At 34.9% G+C, this 27,159-nt stretch overlaps 1 protein-coding gene across 1 annotated transcript; it reads left to right on the top strand.

The window, feature by feature from the left end:
• Positions 1–1,724: 1,724 nt before the first annotated feature.
• LOC123656167 (5-hydroxytryptamine receptor) lies at positions 1,725–25,160 on the top strand. The gene is made up of 4 exons (XM_045591874.1): positions 1,725–2,004; positions 17,775–17,908; positions 23,528–23,637; positions 23,939–25,160. The coding sequence occupies exons 1-4, from the start codon at positions 1,725–1,727 to the stop codon at positions 24,858–24,860; spliced, it is 1,446 nt and encodes a 481-aa protein (XP_045447830.1). The 3' UTR covers positions 24,861–25,160.
• The last annotated feature ends 1,999 nt before the right edge of the window (positions 25,161–27,159 follow it).

Raw genomic sequence — 27,159 nt, 5'->3', positions numbered from 1 at the left:
AAACCACAAAGACTGTATTTGTAACTATGAAAAGGTCACCCAACATTTCAGTTTAATTCTCTTTATGTACCAATCTTACTCGTAGCTTGTCTAGAATGAGGAGAAGATTGTTGTGCACTAGTGCTGTGCATAGCTACCGTAGACGTTGATTAAGTAAATAATAAAATAGTAAAAATAGTGATAAAAGTTATACAGCTGACACAGTTAATTTGAAAACCACTTCATTCGAGACTGTAGATTCTCAAGAGATGCCTAATCTACCGCGATCACACCGCGAAAGAAAGGTACGGTAATTGACATTTTTGTTATGCGTACGAAGTTCGGATCTCATCCTTGTACGAAAGTAGATATGCTAAGAGTTGCACGCTTGGGAAATCATGATTTTGGTTTTAGCAGTAACATTGGTGTTATTCCATACTTTTGAATAAACCATATCTTATTATTTATTTTCATGGTAACCCAATAAGTTCTCTCTGACCCATTGAACTGAAAATCTACGTGAAATGAATACTTTTCCAGGCGTGATTTTATAGGAACATATTATAAATATTCCCTTTGTTGGACCATTCGAAGGCATGTACACCTTCTGAAATTTTAATAGGATAGACGGAATACCTCACAAAAGCAAATATAGGTTCTATCAGACACGAAATGAACAATACGGATACCTTTTGACAATGTTTTTCATAAGTCTTTTAAATGAGGTAAGGCACAGCAGGAATTTCCTGCTCAAAATATGGAGCAGCCCGACTGGGGTAGTACCTCGACCTTACAGAAGATCACAGCAAAATAATACTGTTTTCAAGCAGTATTTTGTTCCTGTTGGTGAGTAAGGTGACCAGAGCTCCTGGGGGGATTGGGGATTGGGTCGGCAACGCGCTTGCGATGCTTCTGGTGTTGCAGGCGTCTATAAGCTACGGTAATCGCTTACCATCAGATGAGCCGTACGCTTGTTTGCCGACATAGTGACATAAAAAAGTCTTTATGAGATTTGAGATTTATCTTTATATTATCTTGTCATGATTGTGTGCTGCGTCTTGAGACTAAAAAATCATGTCATAATATAATGATAAAAAAATACCTTAGTAAATTCAAACTATACAAAAAACAAACAAACAAACAGACGAGAGAGTCACTATATCTCATTTTAAATGATGCCAGTTCAACACAACGAACTTGGCTAGTTATTAAGAAAGTTTCATACGCTAGGCACACATCAGCTTAAGAACACTTTATATGCTCCAAATGGATATTTAACTAACTATTCGCTAACTCACTTAGTTCAAATATTAACAAAATTATTTTTTTCTGTCTTCTCAAATCTTATAAATGCAACTGACTGAATGTCTATATATGTAAGTAAGTATTGTGTATATGTAAGTAAATGTATTTGGTGTACATGTACGTTTGTGACTATAACATGTTCATATGTATGTTACATAATATTTTTGCGCCCCATCCCACACTTCTTATTTAGTCCTCTGCCCAAAGGTTGCCTGGAAGCGATAAGGCTGCCTGTTGCAGCTGATGCAAATTTTATTTTTATATTTCATTTGTTATGCTGTTAAAACCTTGTATTAGTGTGCGAAAGTGTAAATAAATAAATAAATGCATAAAGAAAAGTCCCTAAAATATCCCAAAATATTTTGAAAATACTAGTTCTTCTTTCCCTCGTGTATAGCTTGTTTTTCTGGCATTTATTAAATTATTCCTCTCAGACCCCTATGACAAGGCGAATAATTATACCTAACATTTCACAAACCTATTTTATTAATAACACTAAATCCATTACTTTAATGTCCAATTTTTTTTCAGATGAAGTCACGTACCCACCTACAGAGTGGTTCGATGACAACTGCTCGTGGGTAGACGCCGTGTCGTGGGGCTGCAATGGGACCCACAACGCCACAGGTGGTAACGCGACCGCTACCGACGTCACGTCGCTCGTCCTCATGGCGGTCACGTCCGTTGTCCTGGCTCTCATCATATTGGCTACTATAGTTGGTAAGTCTTATAAGACTTCATTTCTGACTACAAACGGTAAGATTTATAAGACTTTATGTCTGACTATTGTTTGTACGTATTATCAAACTACATATCTAAGTCTTCGTTTATTCGGATAGATTTCCATTATATACGAGATATTGATGGTAGCATAAGTTTTCAAGTGTTTATTTTACCTTCAATTTCTTTCGTTGTTGACTGTGAAAGGTAAATATAAACAAAAACACGGTTCTTCCGAGACATTTCTTCCCTAGAGTATAAACTCTAAGAAAAACATTACTTTCAGTATTTCGTTCAGCAAGTACAGTTTATAATATTATATTGTACTAGCTGTGCCCGCGGCTTTGCCCGCGTTGAAATTAGTGTGTCACAAAGTTTTCCCGGCAAACTTCCAGTGAAACTCTCACCAAAATCGGCTTCGCCGTTCCGTAAACCTTCCTCTTGGCAATGGTGGAGCCCTCTCTCTAATGGTGAAACCACATGAAAATTCGTTCAGTAGATTTTAAGCAAATCGATCACATACACTTTTGAGGATTTTATTCTATAATACACTAACTGTTGCCCGCGACTACGTCCGTGTGGTTATGAAGATATGCATTACTATTAAGATGTTTAATGCAAATTATTTTTTTATTTCAGTCACTTGAAATGCTTATCAAACTGAGTAACTTTTTAAAAGGCACAATTTAGTATAATTTAATAGTTATTATTATAAAACCTCTCTATACAGCCCATTTTTAGTTTTATTTTCAGGCTGTATATGTTTCATACAAACTATCAACCCCAATTAAGCCCCCTTAGCGGTGGAATATCGTAAAATCCGTTCTTAGCGGACGTCTGCTAACTATAATCTACCTCCCTGCCAAATTTTATCTTTGTTCAACCTGGATGGATAGACCATCCAGCGGTTTTTGAGTTCTCGTGATGAGTGAGTTAGTGAACTTTCTCTTTTGTATATAGATTACGATGCATTATTTGGACACCTCCTCCCCATCTATAGAGCATATATTTTAAATTTCAAGTCTCTTACTTCAAAAACATAAGACTTTCATACAAACTTCCGACCCCCGCTTTATCCCCTTACGGGTCGATTTTCGTAAAATCAGTTCTTAGCGGATGTCTAACTTCTATAAGGAACCTACCTGCCAAATTTCAAGTTTGTAGCTGTTATAGTTTCGGAGGTTTCGTGATGAGTGAGTCAACCTACCATGCCCCGTTTTAACCCCAAAAAGGAGTTGATTTCTAAAAATACATTATTTGGACACCTTTTCACTATCTATAGAGCTTACATTTTAAATTTCAAGTCTCTTACTTCAAAAACATAGGACTTTCATACAAACTTCCAACCCCCGTTTTACCCCCTTAGGGATCGTTTTTCATAAAATCCGTTCTTAGCGGATGCCTATGTCTTATAAGGAGCCTACCTGCCAAATTTCAAGTTTTCAGGTGTTATAGTTTTGGAGATTTCGTGATGAGTGACCTTTCGCGTTTATATATATTATAGATTATAGATTATTCTTGTGTTCTGTTCAGTGAGTTACTGAAAAACTAAGCTTGATACTTGTACTTATATTAAACAAGGATTTCATGATTTTAAATGTTATGTTTTAAAGACGGTGAAAAAAAGTATTTCTCATTAATAATAAAATGTACGCTACGTACTAAGAAATACAAGTAAAAATACATATGCTGATGCACCCGTACTATGAATGGACGAGGTTCATCAAGAATTCGGTACCAACTTTTTAAAAGTGAAAATACTTAAAAAGTTGAATTAGTTGTCTACGTATAAGACAGATAGTACCAAGTACAAACTCTTTTACAAAACTTGAGTCGTGGAACCACATTGCAATCACTCTGGCATTCAGATATTTGAGAGTGGTATTCAATTTGAAAATATAACAATACACAGTACTATTGTTCTTGAAATCAATTTGAACACCTTTGAAAGCATAGTAGAACCAGTAACACATATGCTAGTACGATATAGGTAGGGCACAGCTAACTTGTGCTTCTAAGCAAAATGAGGAACAAGACATTTCAACTGTGCTAAGTTAAATAGAAACTTTTTGGTCATAAAATACACATAAATTAAAGAAAATATTCGTACTTGTATTTAACTAATTGTGAAGTCTAAAACCACCTTAATTAATAATGAATAGATAGTATAAGCCATTAATTTATTTATTCCTTTGGCTTAATTGGCTTTCAATGGTGCGAAAAGAGCAAAAATGATTTCGTACGGACAATGAAATCTGACATTTTCCAGTGAACGTATTAAATCGTTCGGCGTTATAATGGAAAAAGTCATTTCATTCAATCGTTCATTTGTACAATTACAATTTATGTAATATAATACGATAAGTATTCACATTACCAATACCTCGTTATGATGATTTGGTAATAAAGAACCGTGGAAGAAAATGGAACATTCAATGAGTCTGCGTGTATAAAAATTTGCTTTTTCACTCTCCCTTTCGCTGAGCAAGCCTTTAACCCAGTCGTTTTCATTGCGATCACGTCTGCAATCCTTAGTCTCATCAACTCGTAGGGAAGTTTCACTTATAGGTACGCTACTCGATTCCGTTCTAAAATACAGCTATTGGTACTTTCTTGAAATATGTCAGTATTTTTATCTGTCTGAAAAGTGTAAAGAATAAGTCTAAGTCAGCAAAAAAAATAGTCTCGTCGACAAACTTGTACACTAACACGTTATGGAATAAAACAATTGATTCGATACAATATTTTTCTAATCATAATCATGTTAGTAGTGAATTTGGCAGCACTGGGCTTTGGGCTTTCGTCCAAATTAGTAACAAATATGGGAATTCGAGCAAAACTACCGTAAATGCCGTGCGTAAAACAACTAACTTGCGCCCCTAATGATTGTCGGTGCCAATTCAATTCTGTTGTTGCTCCAAACTTGGCAGGCGGTAGAAGCATTTTTAATCTACAAAACCAGACATAAACTATTTTTATAATCCTTATGTAAAATATTTTGTATAAATTCCAAGATACAATGAATTCGTAGTGACGTAGCTTCGTCAAAATTTACAATTTAGTTTTTTTTTTACCTCACAGCTATTCTTGCTTTTGAATTGTCTTCCAAATTTTTACAACGACGTCTCGTCCAAAATCTACTTAATCTTCGAATAACGCAACTCACAAAAGCACTGTCTCAATAATGAGGAACAGATCTTCCTTAATAACGAAAAGTTAATTAACACGAAATGAATCGTTATCCAATGTAGATAATTAAATTCTTTTAACCGTCGCCCTAAAAAGAAAACCGATTAAAGCGAGATTGACGATAAGTCTTTTTTTTTCGTTGTGTTTGTTTGTACCCTTAATTCAAATTAATCTGAGAGTGTACTACACTTTTTTCTGTATTCCGATTAATATTAATGTTTCTTTTAAATACATATTACATTACCCTAATGTGAGTGCGTTAATAAATCATTATTACTATCATATACTTTTGTTAAAATGAATACGATAGTAGTTGTAATTTGGAGTTTACCTTACCTTTACCTTTTATTCAAAGGCATTACTATAATACTGTTAAGTAACATCTAGACACCAAATACACAAATATAAATATACTAATATATATATATATATATATATATATATATATATATATATATATATATATATATATATAAGATATAGAAGATATAGGAGTATATATATTACATTGAAAAAAATTAATATAAAAATTTTTAATTCAAAAAAAAACAAAAACGTACGTTCAGTTAATTTGTGCATACATATTAGTATGTATGCTCAAATTAACTGAACATAATTATGTGGTAGCTTGTTATTAGCTTTTTTAGCCGACTTCAAAAAATAGGTTACTTAATTGGACTGTGTCTGTTCGGGGATAACTTCGTCGTTTATGAACCGATTTTGATAATTCTTTTTCAGTTGGAAAGAAGATATCTTAAGTGTGGTAAGTCTTAAGTGTGGTACCATGATAAGCTAGGTTCTGATGATGGAATCCCAGAGAAATCTAGGGAAACTCTCGAAAATCGTAGTGACGACTAGTGCGTTTGTCAATTTTTTCGTCTAGTTACGTTGTATTACTTGTCGATGTAATTGAAGTCGGTTTTTTTCCTTTGCGAACAAACACAATCATTTTATTTTTATTCTGTACTAATTATAGTTATAATAGGTTGAAAGCCTCCTAATAAAATTAAAATAACATAGTAAAAATGTTCTTTTCCCACACTTTTCAATAACTTATTAATCGATATTAATGCGCACGAAATAGATTTTTCGTTTGATTACTCATATTATTGAAGTGCTCAAATTTGAATGATATTTTTTATTTAAAAACAATCGTATTGGTTTAAAGCCTTCATTGAGTATTATCAACTATCTCTATAAAACAAATACGTTTCTAAAAATCAAAACAATAGCCATAAATATATACCACGCGTGTCTTCTAGTTATCAAATATATATAATATTTATTTACAAAATATCTCTAAATCTAGACTTTATCTATACTAATATTAAAAGATAAAATATTTGTATTTTTGTATTTTAAAATATTTGTAATGTACAAACTCAAAACAGCTGGACCAATTTATAAATAATTTCTCCAAAAGCATCTTACATTACATATGAGTCACATAGGCTATACATATATTTTGACACGAAAAAGACAATGGCCAAAATTGAAACATGTTTCAAATCAAATTTTTGATTTACAATATATCTATACGAACGAAGACTAAACCTGACCAACTACAGTTATAATGGTGCTCGAAGTTTGAATACAATTAAACTACAAAATCAATTCAGAGTGTTTCTGAATAACTTTCAAACAAGACAAATTGAGAGTCAATACTTGTAGGTCGTCAAACTCAAAATATATCTTATCGAACTAATATTGTGTAAGCAATTCTGGATCGTAACTTTACAAATCTGTCATGACAGTTTTACATGAAGCAACTACCGGCGTTGAATGCTAATTAAATTGGGAAAGGTTGGCAAGATTGTTATCTTTTACTCTTTCAAAAAAAAAATAATATCTCATAAATACCGCTCTGGTGTAGTAAGTGTGTATGTCGTGCTGGTGGCGCCTAAGCACCGACAGTCGCGAGTTCAGTTCCCACTCGGAATGAAGATTTGTGTTTATATAAATATTTATTTCTGGCCTGGTTATTAGTCCTTGTGGGTCTCCCCACCGTACCTCGGAGAGCACGTTAAGCTTTCGGTCCAAGTTCTTATCATGTACACATGATAACGATCGTTACTCATAATAGGGAATATATCCGCCAACCCGCATTGAAGCAGCGTGGTGGATTAAGCTCTGATCCTTCTCCTACATGGGAAAAGAGGCTTATGCCAAGCAGTGGGATATTACAGTCTGAACACACCTCAACATACTATGCTTTGTGTTTTGAAAATGATTTGCATTCTTAAGTACTAAATAAGATTTTATTTACTAAAAAAACAACGAAAAAAACATGTCAAAAAAATCTTAAGTAAATAAAACTTACAATCCATTGCAAGACTTTGAACAACGAAACGGACTAAGCTTCAATCCTTATCCTGTCACAGCACTGGATTGTGACTACTGCGTTGGCAGTTCAGGGTTCAAACCCCGCATACATTTGTATTGAGCCATACAGCCGTACACATACAGTTGTTTTGTGGCCGTGGTCTGGGTGTTTGTGCTTGTGTATTGCATTACCGGACCCACGACATGCGTTTTAGGTTTTATTATTTATTATATTTGATGTGTGGTTACATCAATAAAGAATATAGCCACCCCCTCTCTTTCTGTGGGTGTCGTAAGAGGCGACGAAGGGATAATAAAGTTCCACTACCACCTTGGAACTTAAAAAGCCGACCGATGGCGGGATAACCATCCAACTGCTGGCTTTGAAATACACAGGCCGAAGACGGGCAGCAGTGTCTTTGGTGCGACAAAGCCAGCCCTGCGGTCGCAAGCCCGCCTACCCAGCGTGGTGACTATGGGCAAAACACATGAGTTGGACAGACTGTGGGAGACCTATGTCCAGCAGTGGACTGCTCATTATATTCTTCCACTGAAATAAACAATATCAAATTATTTATTGACACAAATATAATGTTACTTATTGTATATTCCAAGGGTACTTTTTTTACTAGACTGAATAAGTAATTGCTTAGTCGTACAAACAGACCTCTGTTCATCGACATTGACAATGTCAGGAGTATTAAATATAACGGTAGCTATTCCCGTATAATCTAATCTCGTCTCTTGGCACTACTATAACACTGACAATCTCTATTTCCACAATAAAATTAATTTGCATGGAGAATATTTACTCGCTAATAGAATATCTGATGAGAGGTTTATACTATTCTATAATTCTGTTTTTCAGTATTATTGTACCATTTTCAACGTTTTCAAGCAATTTCTGTTAACCTAAATGTTATGTCACGGCTTACATATTTATTACGATAGTACCGAAAATAACTATTTACAGATTATCATAGACACCCATACAGTATAATCAATGACAATACTGACAACTCCCGCATCGGAGCAGTGTGATAGATTAAGCTCTGATCCTTCTCCTACATTGGGAAAGAGGCCTATGCCAAGCAGTGGGATTTTGCAGGCTTAAGCCAATACTGAAAAACTGTAATAACGAAATCTGAACAATGTAATAGAGCTATTTTTACTAAAACCGCTTAAAAAGCTTACTCAAATTTTCTTGTGTTATTAAAACGCTGATACAAACTTCGAACTGACCTCTGTAATACCGATATCAAATTCAAAGTCACGTTTCACCTATTTTACGCTTCTCGAGCTTTAAAAGTTAAAATGAATTAAATATTATTACTATCTTAAGTATAATTTAACAGGATCTCTGCTGATAAAACTATCTAACGTATATTGATATCCAGCAGATAAAGTTTACGTTATTTTCTTCTTTTTACCATCAAACTTAGTATGCCTACATTTCTATTCACATCTTGGTAAATTCAAAAGTTGGAGTTTGTGTGGTCGAAAGATTTTAAAGTTTATATAATCTCCTGTCGGTAATTTTATTTGACTAGCTCGTTGGCGCAGTTGCCGGTTCAATTCCCGCCGAAGTCTGGGTGTAATTGTTGTAGGGAAAGGAAGGTAAAACGGACCCTGTGGGTAAAACGGACCACTCTTATAACTTTAAAACGCTTAACGCCATCTATTGCTGACTTGTAACACCTTAGTAGTCGCGTCTTACTCATTTTCGGTCAGTGTCCTTGGAGTGCTCATGCGGCGGCACGCGCTTGTATGAAGGTTAGTAAATTTTTGTGTATTTTGATGTAAAACCAGCAAATTTTGATCGGCCTTCACTTTTATTACGTTACTGATACAGATTTGTGTATTTTTTGTTGTACGTACTTACTATTTCACTTTATTTCAAAGATAAAATAAGCGAGTTTGGCAGACAACTTAACCTCAAAATTATTTGTTATTTACGTACCTACCGAAAAGGCAAAATGGAACGGGCAAAATGGACTACGTAGTCCGTTTTGCCTTCTAATGTATTTTTTTGTGATTTTAGTTTCGAAATTCGTTAATTTTAAAATTTATTTTTATTACAGATGGTTAATAATTACAAGAGAAAGTCGGATCGCCAATCTTGGCGTGAGGAGGACATGAAAAATGCCATAGAAAAAGTGGCAACTCGCAAACTGGGAGTTAACAAGGCCGCTAACACTTATAAGGTTCCAAAGACTACTTTATTGAGAAGACTGACCAAATATGAAACTACAAAAGACTTAAATAAAGCTACAGAAAAGAAGATGGGCCGGTATTTACAGGTTTTTAACGTAACACAAGAGAAAGAGTTAGCATCATATATCAAAGACATGGAAAGCCGCTTTTTTGGTTTAACCGCAAAGGATCTCAGGAGACTTGCTTAAGAATTGGCCGAAAAGAATAAATTACAACACAATTTCTGTCGGGAAACAAAATTGGCTGGTAGAATATGGCTGGAAAATTTTCTAAAACGTAATTCAGATTTAAGTTTTCGAAAACCCGAACCAACTTCACTAGCTCGAGCATCCTGCTTTAATCAAGTTATGGTTAATCAATTTTTTGATTTACTGACTGATTTAGTCACTAAGTATAAATTCACACCCGACCGAATCTTCAACGTCGATGAAACAGGCATGACTACTGTACCAAAGAGTATGCCTCGGATTATTGGTACTAAAGGAAAGAAACAAGTGGGGCTATTAACTTCAGCTGAGCGAGGGCAACTGGTTACTGTTGTTTGCTGCTTTGGTGCGGATGGATCTTACATGCCTCCTTTGTTTATTTTTCCCCGTAAAAGGATGAAACCAGAGTTGATGCTTAATGCCCCTCGAGGATCTTGGGCGTTTTGTCATGAAAGCGGCTGGATTCAAACAGAAATTTTTACAGAGTGGTTCAAAAAGTTTATAAAATTTTCACGAGCGTCCGTCGATAATCCAGTCTTACTCTTACTTGATGGGCATGCCAGTCACACTAAAAATATAGACATTATAAATTTAGGTAGAGATAACGGTGTGCACGTCCTGTCATTTCCGCCACACTGCACCCATCGACTACAACCCTTGGACGTAGGGTTTATGAAACCTTTTTCAACCTATTATACAGAAGCTGCAAATAGTTGGCTAAGATTGAATTCAGGAAAAATAATAACCCAATTTCAAGTTGCAGAGTTAGTCGACAAGGCTTTCCAAAAAGCTGCAACTTTGTCAACAGCTTATAACGCCTTTCGAGCCACTGGCATCTGGCCATTAAATCGTGATGTGTTCACAGAAGCAGACTTTTTGGCAGCAGCTACGACTGACATTTATATGGCTGAAGCAATGTCGACGCACAACGACCCTGATCTTTTCATGTCTAGAACAGATGAAACGTTAACTATTGAACTTGAACCAGTATCGGACGATCATGACTCTACTCAAAAAAATGTGTCAGAAATAAGTGACGAGGCAAAAAAAGTTGAACCTGAAACATCCATAAATAGTGATAAACTAGAATCGTCAACATCGAATGACCAAAATATTTCTCAGATGGAAGGTTTAGCTAGCAAAAATGAACCACAGCCATCTACGTCTTTCTTTATTGGTCCAGAGGATATCATGCCTATTCCTAAAACTTCCAAACGGACTAGATCCACTATTAAACGCGGAAAGACAGTTGAACTAACATCGTCACCTTATCGAGAAGAATTAGAAGCAAATAAAAAGACCCAGGAGCTAAAACAAAGAGCAAAGACAGCAAAACAGAATCTATTCTCTGAAAAGAAGGGGAAAAAACCAGCAAAAGTACAAAAAGGAAAAGGTGAAGGAAAAGGTAAATATAAAAGGAAGAAAAATGAATCATCTAGTGAAGATGAAGAAGAAGCCCAATGTTTTTATTGTTCTCATCTATTTTCTGAGTCCACTGAAGGCTGGGTTCAGTGTCCATCATGTTCTTTATGGGCACACTGCAGTTGTGCCGGTGTTGAAGATGATGATGAAGATGTTAGGTTCATTTGTGAAAGGTGTGTTATTAATAAGTATAATAATAATAATAATATTAATAAGTATACGAACTATTTGTTTTATTTCATATGTATCAATAGGTCCATTTTACCTTCAGGTGCGGTTCATTTTACCTTAACATGTGGGCAAAACGGACCAAAACGAGGATTTTGGAAATCATCCAATATCTTTTAAATCTGTGATCTGATTCATGTGTTCCATAATAATAGATAAAATTAATAAATGCTCAATTATGTTACGTTAAAAAAGTAAGAATAAAGCTGTTATTTTTTTTTCTATGTCGGCTTTTCCTTAAGTGGTCCGTCTTACCTTCTCTTCCCCTACTTATATACTAGCTGACCCCGCAAACGTTGTTTTGATATATATTTTATTAAACCCCTTTACCTCCCCCCTCCCCCTATAACTTAGGGTTATGAAAAATAGATGTTGGTCGATTCTCAAACCTACTTAATATGCACACAAAATTTCATAAAAATCGGTTCGGCCGTTTCGGAGAAGTATGGTAACCAAAATTGTGACACGAGAATTTTATATATAAGAATATGTAAATTTCAATTTACATTTGTCAAAAAAAAAACTGTTCAGCTATAATATTCAGTACTACATATAACACAAGCATTAAGTTGCTTACCATAGGGACGACCGTGTCTGATGATATAGATATTTATTTTTTACTAGCTATGCTCGCGACTTTGCGTGAAATAGTGACTACATTTTCAACGTGATTCTTTTAAATTGGCATAACTTTTTTTATTTTGCAACCGAATTGAAATGAAACAAACACTAAATGTCAAACTAAGCTTGCCACAATATATTAGTAAAAATCAAATCTAAATCTTAGAAGCCATTTCTGGGTTTAGCGTGCACAAACGCACAGACAAACAGACAAACATTCTGATAATCATTGTTTTTAGTGCTATTTGGGCTGATAAAGGTCCCAATAATATTTTGTCTCATATATCATAAATGTATAGACAGAGATACGATACATTTTTATTATATGTATGATTTAATTATTTATTGATTTATAAAGCTTAGCAGTAACTTATCAGCAAAAGCGTTTCTTATTCCAGTGAAATAGGTCTCTATATTGTTTGTGTTTACCCGCGGCTTCGCTCGGATTATTTTTTTTAAATAAAAAGTATCCTATGTTACTTCTAATCCCTCCAAGAATATGTGCACAAGTTTTATGATGGTCGGTTAAGTGGTTTTCGCGTAAAAGCTTAACAAACAAACTTACATTCACATTTAAAATACTAATTAGGGATTAACATTACATAAATCAAAAATTAGCATTACATGATGACAAACATCTAATATTGCTAATTATTATGTAATATAATGTGATAAATAAAATATTGACCTTTTTATTGATTAATTTAATTTTATTAAAAAGAAAACTAATTTAATTGAATTTTTAATCTATCTGATCGTAAATCACTTTAGTACGATTAAAATTACAGTATACAGCTAATAATAATCAAATAAAAATGTCTTTACGCTTATATAGTACTCTTGTATTCTCATTTTTAAACTTCATAAAAGGAGGAGGTTACTCAATTCGATCGTATATAAAATTCGTGATTTATAAACCGATTTTAATAATTCTTTTTCGTTGGAAAGGAGATATCCCTAATTTGGTACTATGATAAGGAAACCAGGATCTGATGAGGGGATCCCAGAGAAAACGAGGGAAACTCTCGAAAATCCGCACAACTTTTTACTGGGTGTACCGATTTTGATGATTTTCAATTTAATCGAAAGCCGATGTTTATTATGTGGTCACATTTAAATTTCTGATTACAACTTTTGGAGTAATCTGTGATAATGCGTATTCATTTGACTATTTTTTCGTCTACCAACGTTGTATTACTTGTCGATGTAATTGAAGTCATTTTTTTTCGTTTGCCAGCAAACACAATTATTAAATAATAACACACCCATTAAGAGTTGAGACTTAGTACAATACCGGCTTAAGAGCTTTAGACCTCGTAGAACTTAGTAATGCTTCCCAGAATTCAAAACCCGACGTGAATAATCTCAGATAAACCACGTTAACAATGTAGATAGAATACTATCGATAGTGTACTGAAATATTCATATAATATGGAATTCCGTTGAGATCAAATTTAATCAATTCAACAAACAGATGCTCGTCCGTAACACGGTAGCGAATATTCATACGGATACATGAATTTCCAAATGAAATTAATTTAAAATATACGTCTTATGAATAGATCAAGCGATATTTAAATATCAGCAACGGGTACCGATATATTCATTCTACTGTGTCCGAGCTATGTCTATGTATCCATGTATGAGGTGGTTAGAAATAAAAAGATTTCAGGGCTGCAGTAATTTGATAAATTTTATTTTAATTCCCTATTATTTTTATCACACCCTATATCTATAGTATATTGTAATTTGATTAGCCCGTTGGCGCAGTTTGTAGTGGCCCTGCTTCCTGCGCCGCGGGTTGCGGGTTCGATTCCCGCCTGAGTCTGGGTGTCACATTTGTATTTATATATGTATTATTTCTATGTATATTTATAAAATATATATATAGTTATAACAGTCTGCTGTTACCTGTAACACAAGCATTAAGTTTCTTACCATAGGAACAGACGACCGTATATTATTATTACGACGTTATATTATTATTATTATATTATTAATTGTGTTTGCTCGCGACTTCAATTACATCGACAACTAATACTACGTAGGTAGACGAAAAAATGGTCAAGTAAATGTGTATTATTAGAGATAAGTCCAAAAATTACGTGTGAAATCTCGATTAAATTTAAACAAGACCTCGTGATAATCACCACTTGTCAATTAAAAAAAGGCTCATCGCAGTCAGTTCATCCAGTATAAAGTTCTGGAATAACATACATAAAAAAATACAGTCCAATTGAGATCCTTCTCGTTTTTTTATTTTTATGTTGGTTAATAAAACAGAAAGATTTGATGTTTTGTTTTGTTTTGAATAGACAAATTCAAAAAGTGATGGACCACATTTGAAAATTCTTTCAACTTTAAATTGTTACGTTATTACTGAGTGAGATAGGCTTATCATATATATACTAGCTGACTCGGCAAACGTTATCTTGCCGCTAAACGCTATTTAAAAATAGGGGTTGATGGTAGAAGGGTCAAAATTTAGGGTTGTATGTATTTTTCAACGCCAAATCATAATAAAATAAAAAATAAATAATTGATCTAAAAATTAAAGAAAAAAATTTAGGGGTGGACTACCCTTAACATTTGGGGGGATGAAAAATAAATGTTGTGCGATTCTCAAACCTACCCAATATGCACACAAAATTTCATAAGAATCGGTCAAGCCGTTTCGGAGGAGTTTCACTACAAACACCGCGACACGAGAATTTTATATATTAGATACATCTATACACTAATAAATAATATTGGAGTGTCTGTTTGTGATATTAAAATAACCGCTTTTTACTAAATGCATATAGACGTATACACGGTACATATACCAAAATAACATTTTTTACAATTTTTGTCTGTCTGTCTGTCTGTCTGTTTTTTCCAACTAATCTCTGAAACGGCCTCGCCGATTTTGACGGGGCTTTTACTAGCAGAAAGCTGATGTACTAAAAAGTAACTTAAGCAACTTTTATTTTAAAAATTTATTTTATAACTCTGCAAACTGAACAATAACTTTTTTGTTAGATTCCACGCGGACAAAGTCGCGAGCACAGCTAGTTATATAATATATTTTAGTAAGAGAAAACGAAACACTCAAAATCGTGTTAGATACACGCGAATGTAACTGCGGGCGGAAAGCTAGTGGATTATTACATATGTATGTATAAAGATGATAATAGAAGGTGATCAATTTTATATCACTAATCTCTACATTATAAATTCTTTTACCATGTCAAACGATTATTTTACGTAGTGGTTGTTAAAGTACCAATAAAGCTGACGGTCGCAGATTTAATCACCACACAAGCTAAACATCGCGTAATTTGTTCTGGACTAGCGACCCGCCCGGCTTCCCCGGTTGCAAAATCAGTCTTTCTCTATTATATTATGCATGTGTTATACATAAAAACCTTCCTCTTCAATCACTCTATCTATTAAAAAAACCGCATCAAAATCTGTTGCGTAGTTTTAAAGATTTAAGCATACATAGGGACAGAGAAAGCGACTTCGTTTTATACTATGTAGTGAACATGTCGTAATCCTTCTTGAATTTCTTGTTGAATCTCGGAGAGAATTGGAATAGTCGGTTTGAATCGTTTTCATACTTATTCGTATTTAAGCACAATCATTATTTCAGAAAAATGTGGAATATTATGCTTCAAGACTTTTCTTATATATAAGAACTAATCTTTGGTAAGACATGTACATACTATTTCACTCTCTTTCAGTTCATACGTGCATATGTCAATCGTCAAAACATGTGGTGCGTCATTTGTATCTATACAATTATTGTTATTATTCAAGGGTAATTAGTGAATTTGTTGTTAGGAAGTCGTATGGAAAGATGGGTGTCACAAATCAAATACGATATTATCAATCCAACTGTAATCGATACTGTTACAGTTGTAGTTAATCATAATAAAAATACTAAATATAATTTGACTGATGAGCCTTTACGCCAATTTAGAAAATATTATGTGCATTTTGTATAGGAATTTATTTATAATATGTTCAACTTATAAATATGGTCGCCTGAGTCTCCGATAGATTACTTAATGCCTATGCTATATGTAACAGATTTCTGATATAAATATACCGCTGTGTGGTTACGGCAGTAAAGAATATAGCCACCCCCTATCTTCCCTTAGGTGGTGTAAGAGGCGACTAAGGGATAACACAGTTTCACTACCACCTTGGAACTTAAAAAGCCGACCGATGGCGGAATAACCATCCAACTGCTGGCTTTAAATAGACAGGCCGAAAACGGGCTGCTGCCTGTCGATGGTTGGCGTCTTCGGTACGACAAAGCCAGCCCTGCGGTCACCAACCAGCCTGCCCAGCATGGTGATTATGGGCAACACACATGAGTTCACGCCATTTATGGTTCGAACTTGTGGAGACCTATATCCAGCAGTGGACTGCGATAAGCTGAAGTGATGATATAAATATTACACATAATACATCTTAATATATATAAACTACGCGTCTCATTGTTTGTCCGCGATGGACTCTTAAACTAATTAACCGATTTTAATGAAATTTACAAACGGTGTGCAGTTTGATCCAACTCTAAAGATCGGTATTTTATTTCGATATTTGAAAAAGGATTATTAACAGTTTCATAACAAAAAGTTCACAAAAATGCTTTAAATATAAATGACTAGTTGGTACCCGTGACTTCGTCTGCGCAGGATTAGTAAGTACTTCGAGTAGCGAGAGAGAGAGAGTATAATCTAACATAATAATCTTTTTAATATCAATATTTTTACCGAAATTCATCAAAATTGGTTCTGCGACATAAAAATCAATTTGTTACTACCAAATGTACATTAGAAATATATTATTAATTTTTATTATATTTATGGTTCACTGTTTTTACGATAATGGCTTACTTATAAAAGATAGATATATCCTGTCGCTGACTTTTTTGTAGGACTAATTAAGATAAACATTTGTCTTATTAATTATATACGTGTAAACTCTACAGTTTTTGCAGCGCACGCCAGAATAACTCGCAGATGGCAGATTTTTTCCGACTTACTTGACAATTATCGTTTTTTTTGAAAATCATATCAAAAATTGACCGCTCCAGCGGGGATCGAACCTGCGTCTCCGACTGACCATGTCGGCGCTCTAGCCAATTAAGGAGCGGTAAATTTTTGATATGATATTCAAAAATGTTTAGAATTCCTAATGTGTAAGTAACACAAAAATAAAAATCGTACATATTAATTATCGTTATATTTTGGACAATTCACACACTATCTTTAAAAACTATTGCTTATGTGTTATTTCAATGTATAACCTATATTATTGTAAAGTTTCATTAAAATCCATTCGGTAGTTTTTGCATGAAAAAGGAACAAACATCCATACCTCCATACATCCATACATACAATCTTTCGCGTTTATAGTATTAGTAGGATTGACAAAGTTTTAATTAAGGTTTCTGCTTACTTACTTTAAAATTTATTATATTAATATCAACAGCACAATCTTGTCTCATCTCCATAACAGTCGTATGAAATACTAAATGCACTAACAGAACTAACTAGAAATTATTTCCAACAGGGAACGTTTTCGTAATAGCGGCCATCATAATAGAAAGGAACTTGCAGAATGTTGCCAACTATCTGGTAGCGTCGCTGGCGGTCGCCGATTTAATGGTCGCCTGCCTTGTTATGCCGCTGGGAGCAGTCTATGAGGCAATTATACTATTTTATTATTTATTTCTTTAGCCATAAGCTATTTTTTTTAATAAGTAAATTATTAAATGAAGGTATTAAATGAAGGACAAAAGTGCTTTTGATGTCTACAAAAATAAAGTAATTTTTGTTTTCGATTCATGTTTTTGTTTTTTAACTTTGGCTTTATTGCAGCAGTTACAAAATTGTCGACTGTTACGGGTCTAATTTTTGTACGTGGCAAACATATTATGTATTGGCCGTACAAGTAAAAATAGTTTGCCGTAATCTGGACGTTTATGCTTGTGTATTGTGTGATCTCGGACATCCGTTGAAGACAAGAGTAAATCAGGATAACAATAAGGAGTAGTTAATTGTAAAGCATATATAGTAATAAACTAGTTTAGTACCTATTAATATTTGTTATCCTGTCTTATTCTTTTTTTTATATACAACTAGGTCGGCAAACAAGCGTACGGCTCACCTGATGGTAAGCGATTACCATACCTTATAGACGCCTGCAACACCAGAAGCATCGCAAGCGCGTTGCCGACCCAATCCCCAATCCCCCCAGGAGCTCTGGTCACCTTACTCACCAACAGGAACAGAATACTACTTGAAATCATAATTATTTATCTGTGATCTTCTGTAAGGTCGAGGTACACCCCATTCGGGCTGCTTCTTATTTTGAGCAGGCCTGCTGTGCCCTACCTCGATTAGATTTTAGAAACTCAGTGCACTGTTAAAATATACATTGTTCTTGTTGCACTGCTTGTCAAGCTACTTGTATTATTTCTTTCCTTATTTGAATATATAAGCTATTTATTTTGATCGCAACGAAATCTCGGAAGCTTTCTCTTACTATTCATAGCTTAAGATTTAACTATTGAAATATGAGTATGTAGTATTAAATTTAGTTTTAACTATTGTAGTCACAGAATGTTAATAACTTAAATAAACATGTATTAAAAATGTTGTATTTTATATATACTCTACGTTCTGGCTACTTATGCTTTTATTTGTTTGAATATGGCGTCTGGGTAAGAAAATATAATTGAATATTGTTTTTATATTGCATTGTTAGCAATATGAGTATCGTATAAAAGCTCATAAACAAACTTTTATAGATGTAGTATTATATAGCTGATAATATACTGCCGACACACTACCGGGCTTTGCACGAATGAAAAATTATAACAAGAAGTGTGAATATAAAACTAATTTGCTTAAAAAAACAGACCGCTTTATAAAGTTGAAGAGAAAAAAGGCGCAAATAACCCTTATAAAAATTGGAAGCAGACGGGACTCATTTGCATATAAAATCTATACTAAGAGATATGTAAATAGTCTTTTGGGGTGTAAACAAAGGCAATTTTCATTTTAGTTTAATGTTACTTGAACAATCCCTTTTTTGACCTGAACTGATTTTATAATCATAGATTTTTAAATAATTAACTTTGTAGATTTAAAATTGATGTTTTAACAAAATTGTATTTGATGTTCATTCTTTTAAAGTCATTATCATTTCGTCTAAGTTTATTTATAGTACCTGAGTGACCGAGCTGGGCTCGGTATTTTTAGTAAATCGTGTGTTTTGGAAATCATATTTAAATACGAATTACATATTAATAAAATATGAATCATATTTTACGATTTTACCGATATAATAATAAAAAATAGGAACTGGCTATTTAAATAAAAAATAGCAAGTGCAATTAGAAAAAAAAAGACAAATTATAATCGATCTGGAAATATGAGGGATTTAGTCTTTTCGATCGATTGCGACCGGCCGATTTTCCACCTGAGCTATTACAACTTTATTAGTCAATGCGAATTTTACCTTCGTATTCTAACGATATTGTATCCATTTTTTCATTGCCTGAAAACAGGATAAAACGACGTTTTCTAAAAATGAAACCTAGCTAGATTTATTTATCTCCCCCGAAATTCCCTGCATACTAAATTTCATGAAAATCATTAGAGCCGTTTCCGAGATTCAAATTATATATATATAAGGATGGCTCGTTTAATAGCATAAGATCAAAGAAACTCTTAAGAAAAGTAATAGATCGACAATGAACATGACAATAGCAAAAAACTAAATGAAACCACAATACAAAGAAATAACGTCAACATACATTTTATTGTACATAAATAACATATAAAAGAAAGAATTGATACACTCATATACATGAAAAAGATGACGCACAAAGGCGATGTTATTGATAATAGAACGATCTCTTTGATATAACCTTTTTTATAAATTTGAATTTACCTGATGAAAATATATCAATTGAATTGTTGGAATCATGTTCGCCTGTAATGCCAAGAATGGTCATTTGTTCCTCTATTACAAGCTATTGTTCTGTAATGAAGTATAGACTTCCTTGATACAACCCCCTTAAGGTGGATTTATATTTGACTGTCGTGTCGTGTCGTGTCATGACGTGATGGCAAGCGTTTACATTATTATGTCGTGTTCTGACGCATCAGAACGATATTTCGAATCAATACAGCCGCAGCTCCAGAAAAGGTCAAACGTTTGAAATGTTCTTCTATGAGTCATCGGATTCTGGTTCAGATTTTGAAGAAGATATTCAATTTTTGTGCTTATCCCAATCCTTTTGTTTGTCATCTACCAATTTCGCCAAATGCCTCTCAAGGTTAACCAGACGGTTAAATCTCTCAACCATTCCATCAGACTGTGGATAGTACGCGGTGGTCCTCGTCTTATGCATGCCCAAAATTCTGCACACTTCCTGGAATACTTGCGATTCGAAGTTCCTGCCCTGATCAGAATGGATTTCTAGAGGCACACCAAAGCGACATATCACTTCTTCGACTAACTTAGAAGCGACTGTTGTAGCTTCTTGGTTTGGTATGGCGAACACTTCGGGCCATTTGGTGAAGTAGTTCATGACGATCATAAAATACTTGTTTCCCGATTCCGTTACAGAAAATGGCCCCGCTAGTCAACTGCAATTCGTTCAAACTATGCACCGACGTTATACAACCGCAGGTTCCCACGGCTCCTGGTCTGTGGTCCTTTTACAGCAACGCAAGTAGTACATTTGCGGCACCAATCCTGTACATCATCTCGACAATACAACCAGTAAAATCGTTCTCGCACTTTTGTTAACGTCCTCTTGACACCTAGATGACCTCCTGATATGCCATCATCTATTTCACGGAGAACATCTGATACTCTCGTTCTTGGGACAATTATCTGAAGGTGGAACTCTCTGCTGTTAGTCTTCTCCCATTTCCGGCAGAGTATTCCGTTTTGAAGTATCAGACTGTCTCATTGAGCCCAGTACGCCTTAGTGACAGCGCCAGTGGGTGCAACCTCACTCCAGATTGGTTTTACGTCACCCCGTTTCTTCCATGTGATGATGTGCCGAAGGTCGTCATTTCTTTCTTGAGCTTCCCTCATAGCATCATTCTCTCAGATACCCAAGGGAATTGTACTTGTTAGCTTTAATGCTACTTCATTAGATTCTTGCTTAACACAATGTTTGCAGTCTTCCGAAAACTGCCTTCGTGAGAGTGCGTCGGCATTCCCATGCATCTTTCCGCTGCGATGTTTCATCTTGAAGTCATACTCCTGATCCCAGGCAGGGGGCGAAGCCCCTTGCTTCTTCAGCTCCTCTATTTGTTCCTCGATCCTTTTCATCCTTGCTATTTGGGTCTTCTTCTGCGGACAGTTGAGCTGAAGATGGCCCCTCTCGCCGCACTTGTAGCACATAACTCCAGAACTTTTCTTCGTAGGAGCCTTAACCTCCTTGACCAGAGACCTACCTCAGAGACCTCGCGGAACTTATGGGTCTGCCGTATGTCATGGCGAACAACCTCGACCTCCAAAGCATGCGCCAATGCTTCCTTTATCGAGGTATGGTGACGAAGCCTCACTGCAGCTCTGACCTCCAGGTCTTTGATTCCGTCGACAAATGCTTGAACAATATGGGGGCGTGGTCAGTGGGCGGGGCATGATAGGCGGGGTCGGTGGGCGGGGCTTGGTCCACGGTGGGCGGAGCTTTGTCCCCAGTAGGTGTGGCCTCCGCAGCTCGTTGTGCCTTTGAAGTCCTTAAAGTCTTCTCTCGGAGTCAATGGCATCTCCAAATCTTACTTTCGACACCAGTTGTTACGTGTTAGGGTTCGAAGGATTTGGAGAGAACAACCTGCTGACTCCTTTCAAGACTTTATTCACTAGCACTAGGTCCAACACAAAGCAATACGGTGTGTGTGTGTACGGTGGTGTTAGCCAACGTCGTCGATCACTCTTGATCACTAGTTTTCACTTTGAAGTCGCCTCGAAGATCGCTCAAACTGAACTGAACTTGCTCGCCTACCTGCGGCTATTTATATCGGCCGACACGAGGCCCAGACCATTCTGGAAAGTTCGCGCATGACTATACTTCTGTATAGTTCCACAGTAGTCCCTCTAACGCCATCTAGTATTGAGTAGAGAGTTTTATGCTATCGCTGTCTTTGTGTGGTTTCAATGGTTGCCGCTAGATGACGCTAGTTTCTATGTGTGTTCGTAACAATACTCATGACATGACACAACTCAAATATAAACGTTGTCATATAAAATGTATGATACCGATTCTGCTCTGATGCGACACGACACGACACGTCAGTCATATATAAATCCGCCTTTAGTGACAGTAAAGGTTACTAAATTACCTACTCTGTTTTTTTTTCCTTCTCTCTTTCAGACTATCGTCCAACTCTCTACTCTATTTTAAAAAAGAATAAAAATGAAGCGTGTAAAAAAGTAACACTAGAATGACTAAGCGAAAACTAAATAACATGTCGTGAAGTCACAAAAAGTATTAATGATGTTATATTCATAATAAAAATTAATACAGTTATAAAATAGCAACGTTTTAACAGTTCTATTATAAACGTTTCCACACCACACCACCACGAGATTTGCTTCCAAGGATCGTTGCCAAATATTTAAGTCAAGTTACGTTCTAGGCCTTCTAAAATCTCATTTAAATTAAAATATTCTTCTTGTGTTTGATATTCTTGTGCCAACAGCTTAATCAGTGAATGTTTTAGGGTTTTCACGGTACAGTCTTGTCTTGGTGCATAATTTATTTTATCTTCAGTAACTCATGCTGAGTTACAACCAAAACTATCTCAAACAATATTTATTTACATTTACTTAATTTTTTTAATTATTTAATTTAGCATTTCTTTTGAAAACTTAAGAAAGAATATTTATTCTATTAATTTTTATACTAAAATTATTTTATAATTTAAAAACATTCTAACCCTATAAAAAATAGTAAAAAAATTAATGAAATAGGTAATATTTATTAAGGAAATATATTTTTCAATATAAATATATTAATTTATCATAACTATAACTACAAGCAAAATCGACAAAATATAAATTTTCTATACTTTATAAATTATGAATATATCATAATATTACGATAATTGTTTTTCTATTCGTATGTCCTTCTCCAAAACTCAAAATATTTCAATGTTCTATTTTATTGCAATTGCTCCAATAAGTTGGTCCTGAAATCATGAAAAACAGCAAAATGTACTCCAGCATTTATTATATAAGTCTATACCAAAACTGCATATAAATAATTTAATCAGATCATATTATTTTATCATCAGGTTAGCCAAGGCTGGATACTAGGTCCTGAGCTCTGTGATATGTGGACATCCAGCGATGTTCTCTGCAGCTCTGCGTCCATCTTACATCTTGTTGCTATTGCTACTGATAGGTAAGATAAATATACATGTCGTATTAGCTGTTTTATGTGTCCTAGTTTGTATTTTGTTGGATATAAATTAGGAATGTTTACTCAGAATGCCTATTTTCATCGCCAAAGGTTAAGTAGCGTACGTGCGTTTTAGTTAAAATACTTTGTCATGTATTATAAAAAAGTTAATTAGCTCTGTTGTTACAAAAATATGTTTAAAGTAATCGTGTGGCATTTACAGGCTGTAACAAAACCTGCCGTTTTTTGTTTTCTAGTTTCTCCTTTGTACCAAATAGTCTAAAATTTATCTCTTCTATTACAGATATTGGGCTGTGACAAATGTTGACTATATACACATTAGAAACGAGAGACGTATCTTCACAATGATCTTCCTCGTATGGGGAGCTGCTTTAGTCGTCTCTCTCGCTCCTCAACTGGGATGGAAAGATCCCGACTATCTTGCAAGAATAACTCAACAGCAAAAGTGTCTTGTCAGTCAAGATCTTGCATATCAGATTTTTGCTACGTGTTCAACGTTCTACGTCCCCCTCGCCGTAATACTGATCTTGTACTGGAAGATATTCCAAACTGCAAGAAAACGAATTCGTAGGAGGCGAGAGCCGCCTCCAGCGAGACCAACTTCAGCAGATGGTGCCCCGCCATCAGGAAGACCGATCCAGTCAGCGAGGGATAGACGATTCGTGAAAAAACGTTTTCTCAACTTAAAGAAATGCAATCAGAGAACTCGTGCTGAAACCCTAGCTGCTGCTCTTCTTCTAACTGAAGGCCAAAGCACGTCAACTGTTGATACGTTAGATGAAGAACCTCGTACCACAGCATTCACGATCAACGAAAAAGTACCGCAACCGGTATCTCCAGAAAAGTCTTCCTCAACCGTCACAAATGGATCGAAACAGGAGAGAGCTATCGTTCCAGCTCCCTCGCAAAGAGAAAAGAAGGAATCTCTCGAAGCAAAGAGAGAAAGAAAAGCAGCAAAGACCCTCGCAATAATAACAGGAGCGTTTGTTTTCTGCTGGTTGCCATTCTTCATAATGGCGTTAGTAATGCCTATTTGCCAAACGTGTGTGATAAGCGATTATCTAGCCAGTTTCTTCCTCTGGCTCGGATACTTCAATTCTACTCTCAATCCAGTTATATACACGATATTCAGTCCCGATTTTCGTCAAGCGTTCGCGCGGATTCTTTTCGGAACACACCGGCGCGGACGTAATAAAAAATTCTAACGAAAATGTCAGTACTATGTATATACCTGAACCCGTGGGTTCACGAAATGGACTATGTTTATCCTCTACTTGTAAAATATTTCGGCTTTGTGTATGTTATACATACTTTAACATCCGTAGTGTAAATAAGTTAGTTCAAGGATTGTAAATATGGAGATATATACTATAGCAATGTTAACGATTGTTTTTTATAGTTTATGTAGCCGCGACGACGTCGCTTGCGAGTCCAAAGCGACACCGTCGCTCGCTCTTATGTTGTTTCCAGTGACATTACGAAATAAATATTCAAATTATATCACATAAAAGACTTTTATTGCACCCTGGACCACTGTCGCTCGTTAAGGTTATACGGGTTCTTACTTCTGGTGCTTCGCTCATGGTAATGAATACAAAATATAATATGTTTATTAAATATAAAACGACTGCCATTTTGTATGATTTTATTGCACCAGTGTATGCGTGCTCTTTAGTGTTTCTTAAAACAGTTCATTTTACATTGAATATAAGACAAATTTTCCTGTCATTTTTGAAAACTGTATATTTTTTAATGAATGTAAATGAAATGAATATCATCTTATACGTTTCAACTCTGGCAAATTGTAACAATTTTTTAATGAAAAAGGAAATGACTTGATTTTTTTTACATTATAACATTCAGAAATTCCTAAGATAAGCAACATAATGCTTCAATCAATCAATCAATCATTACAGCCTATACAGTCCACTGCTGGACATAGGCCTCCACAAGTTTACGCCAAAAATAACGTGAACTCATGTGTTTTGCCCATAGTCACCACGCTGGGCAGGCGGGTTGGTGACCGCAGTACTGGCTTTGTCGCACCAAAGACGCTGCTGCCCGTCTTCGGCCTGTGTATTTCAAAGCCAGCAGTTAGATGGTTATCCGACCATCGGTCGGCTTCTTAAGTTCCAAGGTGGTTGTGGAACCTTGTTATCCCTTAGTCGCCTCTTACGACACCCACGGGAAGAGAGGGGGTGGCTAAATTCTTTAGTGCCGTAGCCACACAGCACAATACACACATAATGCTTGTGTTATAGGTAATAACCGCCTAATATTGCATAATATTTTTTTATAAATATACATGGAAATAATATATATATACAAATATTACACCCATCCCAGGCGGGAATCGAACCCATAACCCGCGGAGCAGAAAGCCGGGCCACTACAAACTGCGCCAACGGGCTAGTCATTAAAATTTCTGCCTGTTGTTCCACTCATATTTATTATAGCTTGAATTTAAAGACGCACTTAAAAGAGGCCTAAAATTCAATTTTTATTTGAAAATCTACTTCGATTCGTCTAGTAAAACATCTTCAATAAACATTTTTTTCATTCATTATACATAGCAGTAAACCTTGTTATGTAATAAAAAAAACCCTGTTACTGATATTTAAATAAAATTAATACATCACATTACTTATAGAAAAATAGTTATTAAATACTAAATACATTTTCATTTAAATTAACATGCAAATTCGTACAAACCCCTTTGAATCGTTAATTTACAAATTGCTTTCAATAGTTTCACGTACAAAAACCACTTGGACTATAAAACTACTGCATAATGCTTTACATATAATTTAATATTAAAACAGATGTTATGGGAAATTTAACATTTTAAATTTTAATTATTTGTATAAAATAATAGTTGTATGTTGCTATAACCAAATAGGTCACATTAGGAATACGTTAAAATCACAGTTTATTTATTAATTTATTTATTTAACAATTTTTTATACGTACAAGATTATACACAATATTTTGTCATGGAGACTCACGTATAATGGGTGAGCTTATCCCTGTGAGAGATTTCTTCCAGCACACCCAAAAAGGAACGATTACAGACAGAAATTAAAGTAGGTAGACAGACGTACAAAAGAAAATATTAAATAATTGATATATATATATACACATATACGCGCACACACACACATATATATATACACACATACACACACACACACACACACACACACACACACACACACACACACATATATATATATATATATATATATATATATATACACATACAGACACATATGGACATTATATGGAGTTTACTAAGCAATGGTAGTAAAAAACTCATAATATTAATACAAAATTACAAACTTGTTATCGAATTCAAAAGTCGCGTTATTTTACTTTATATTATTTATCAATCGCTTCAGCCTGTAATATCCCAGTACTGAGCATAGGCCTCTTTCCCCATGTAAGATAAGGATCAGAGCTTAATCCACCACGCTGCTCCAATGCGGGTTGGCGGATATATTCCCT

The sequence above is a fragment of the Melitaea cinxia genome, chromosome 9, assembly GCF_905220565.1.
Source record: "Melitaea cinxia chromosome 9, ilMelCinx1.1, whole genome shotgun sequence".
Lineage (NCBI taxonomy): Eukaryota > Metazoa > Arthropoda > Insecta > Lepidoptera > Nymphalidae > Melitaea > Melitaea cinxia.
Note: the sequence above shows the minus strand (reverse complement) of the source record. Positions and strands in the feature narration are given on the sequence as shown.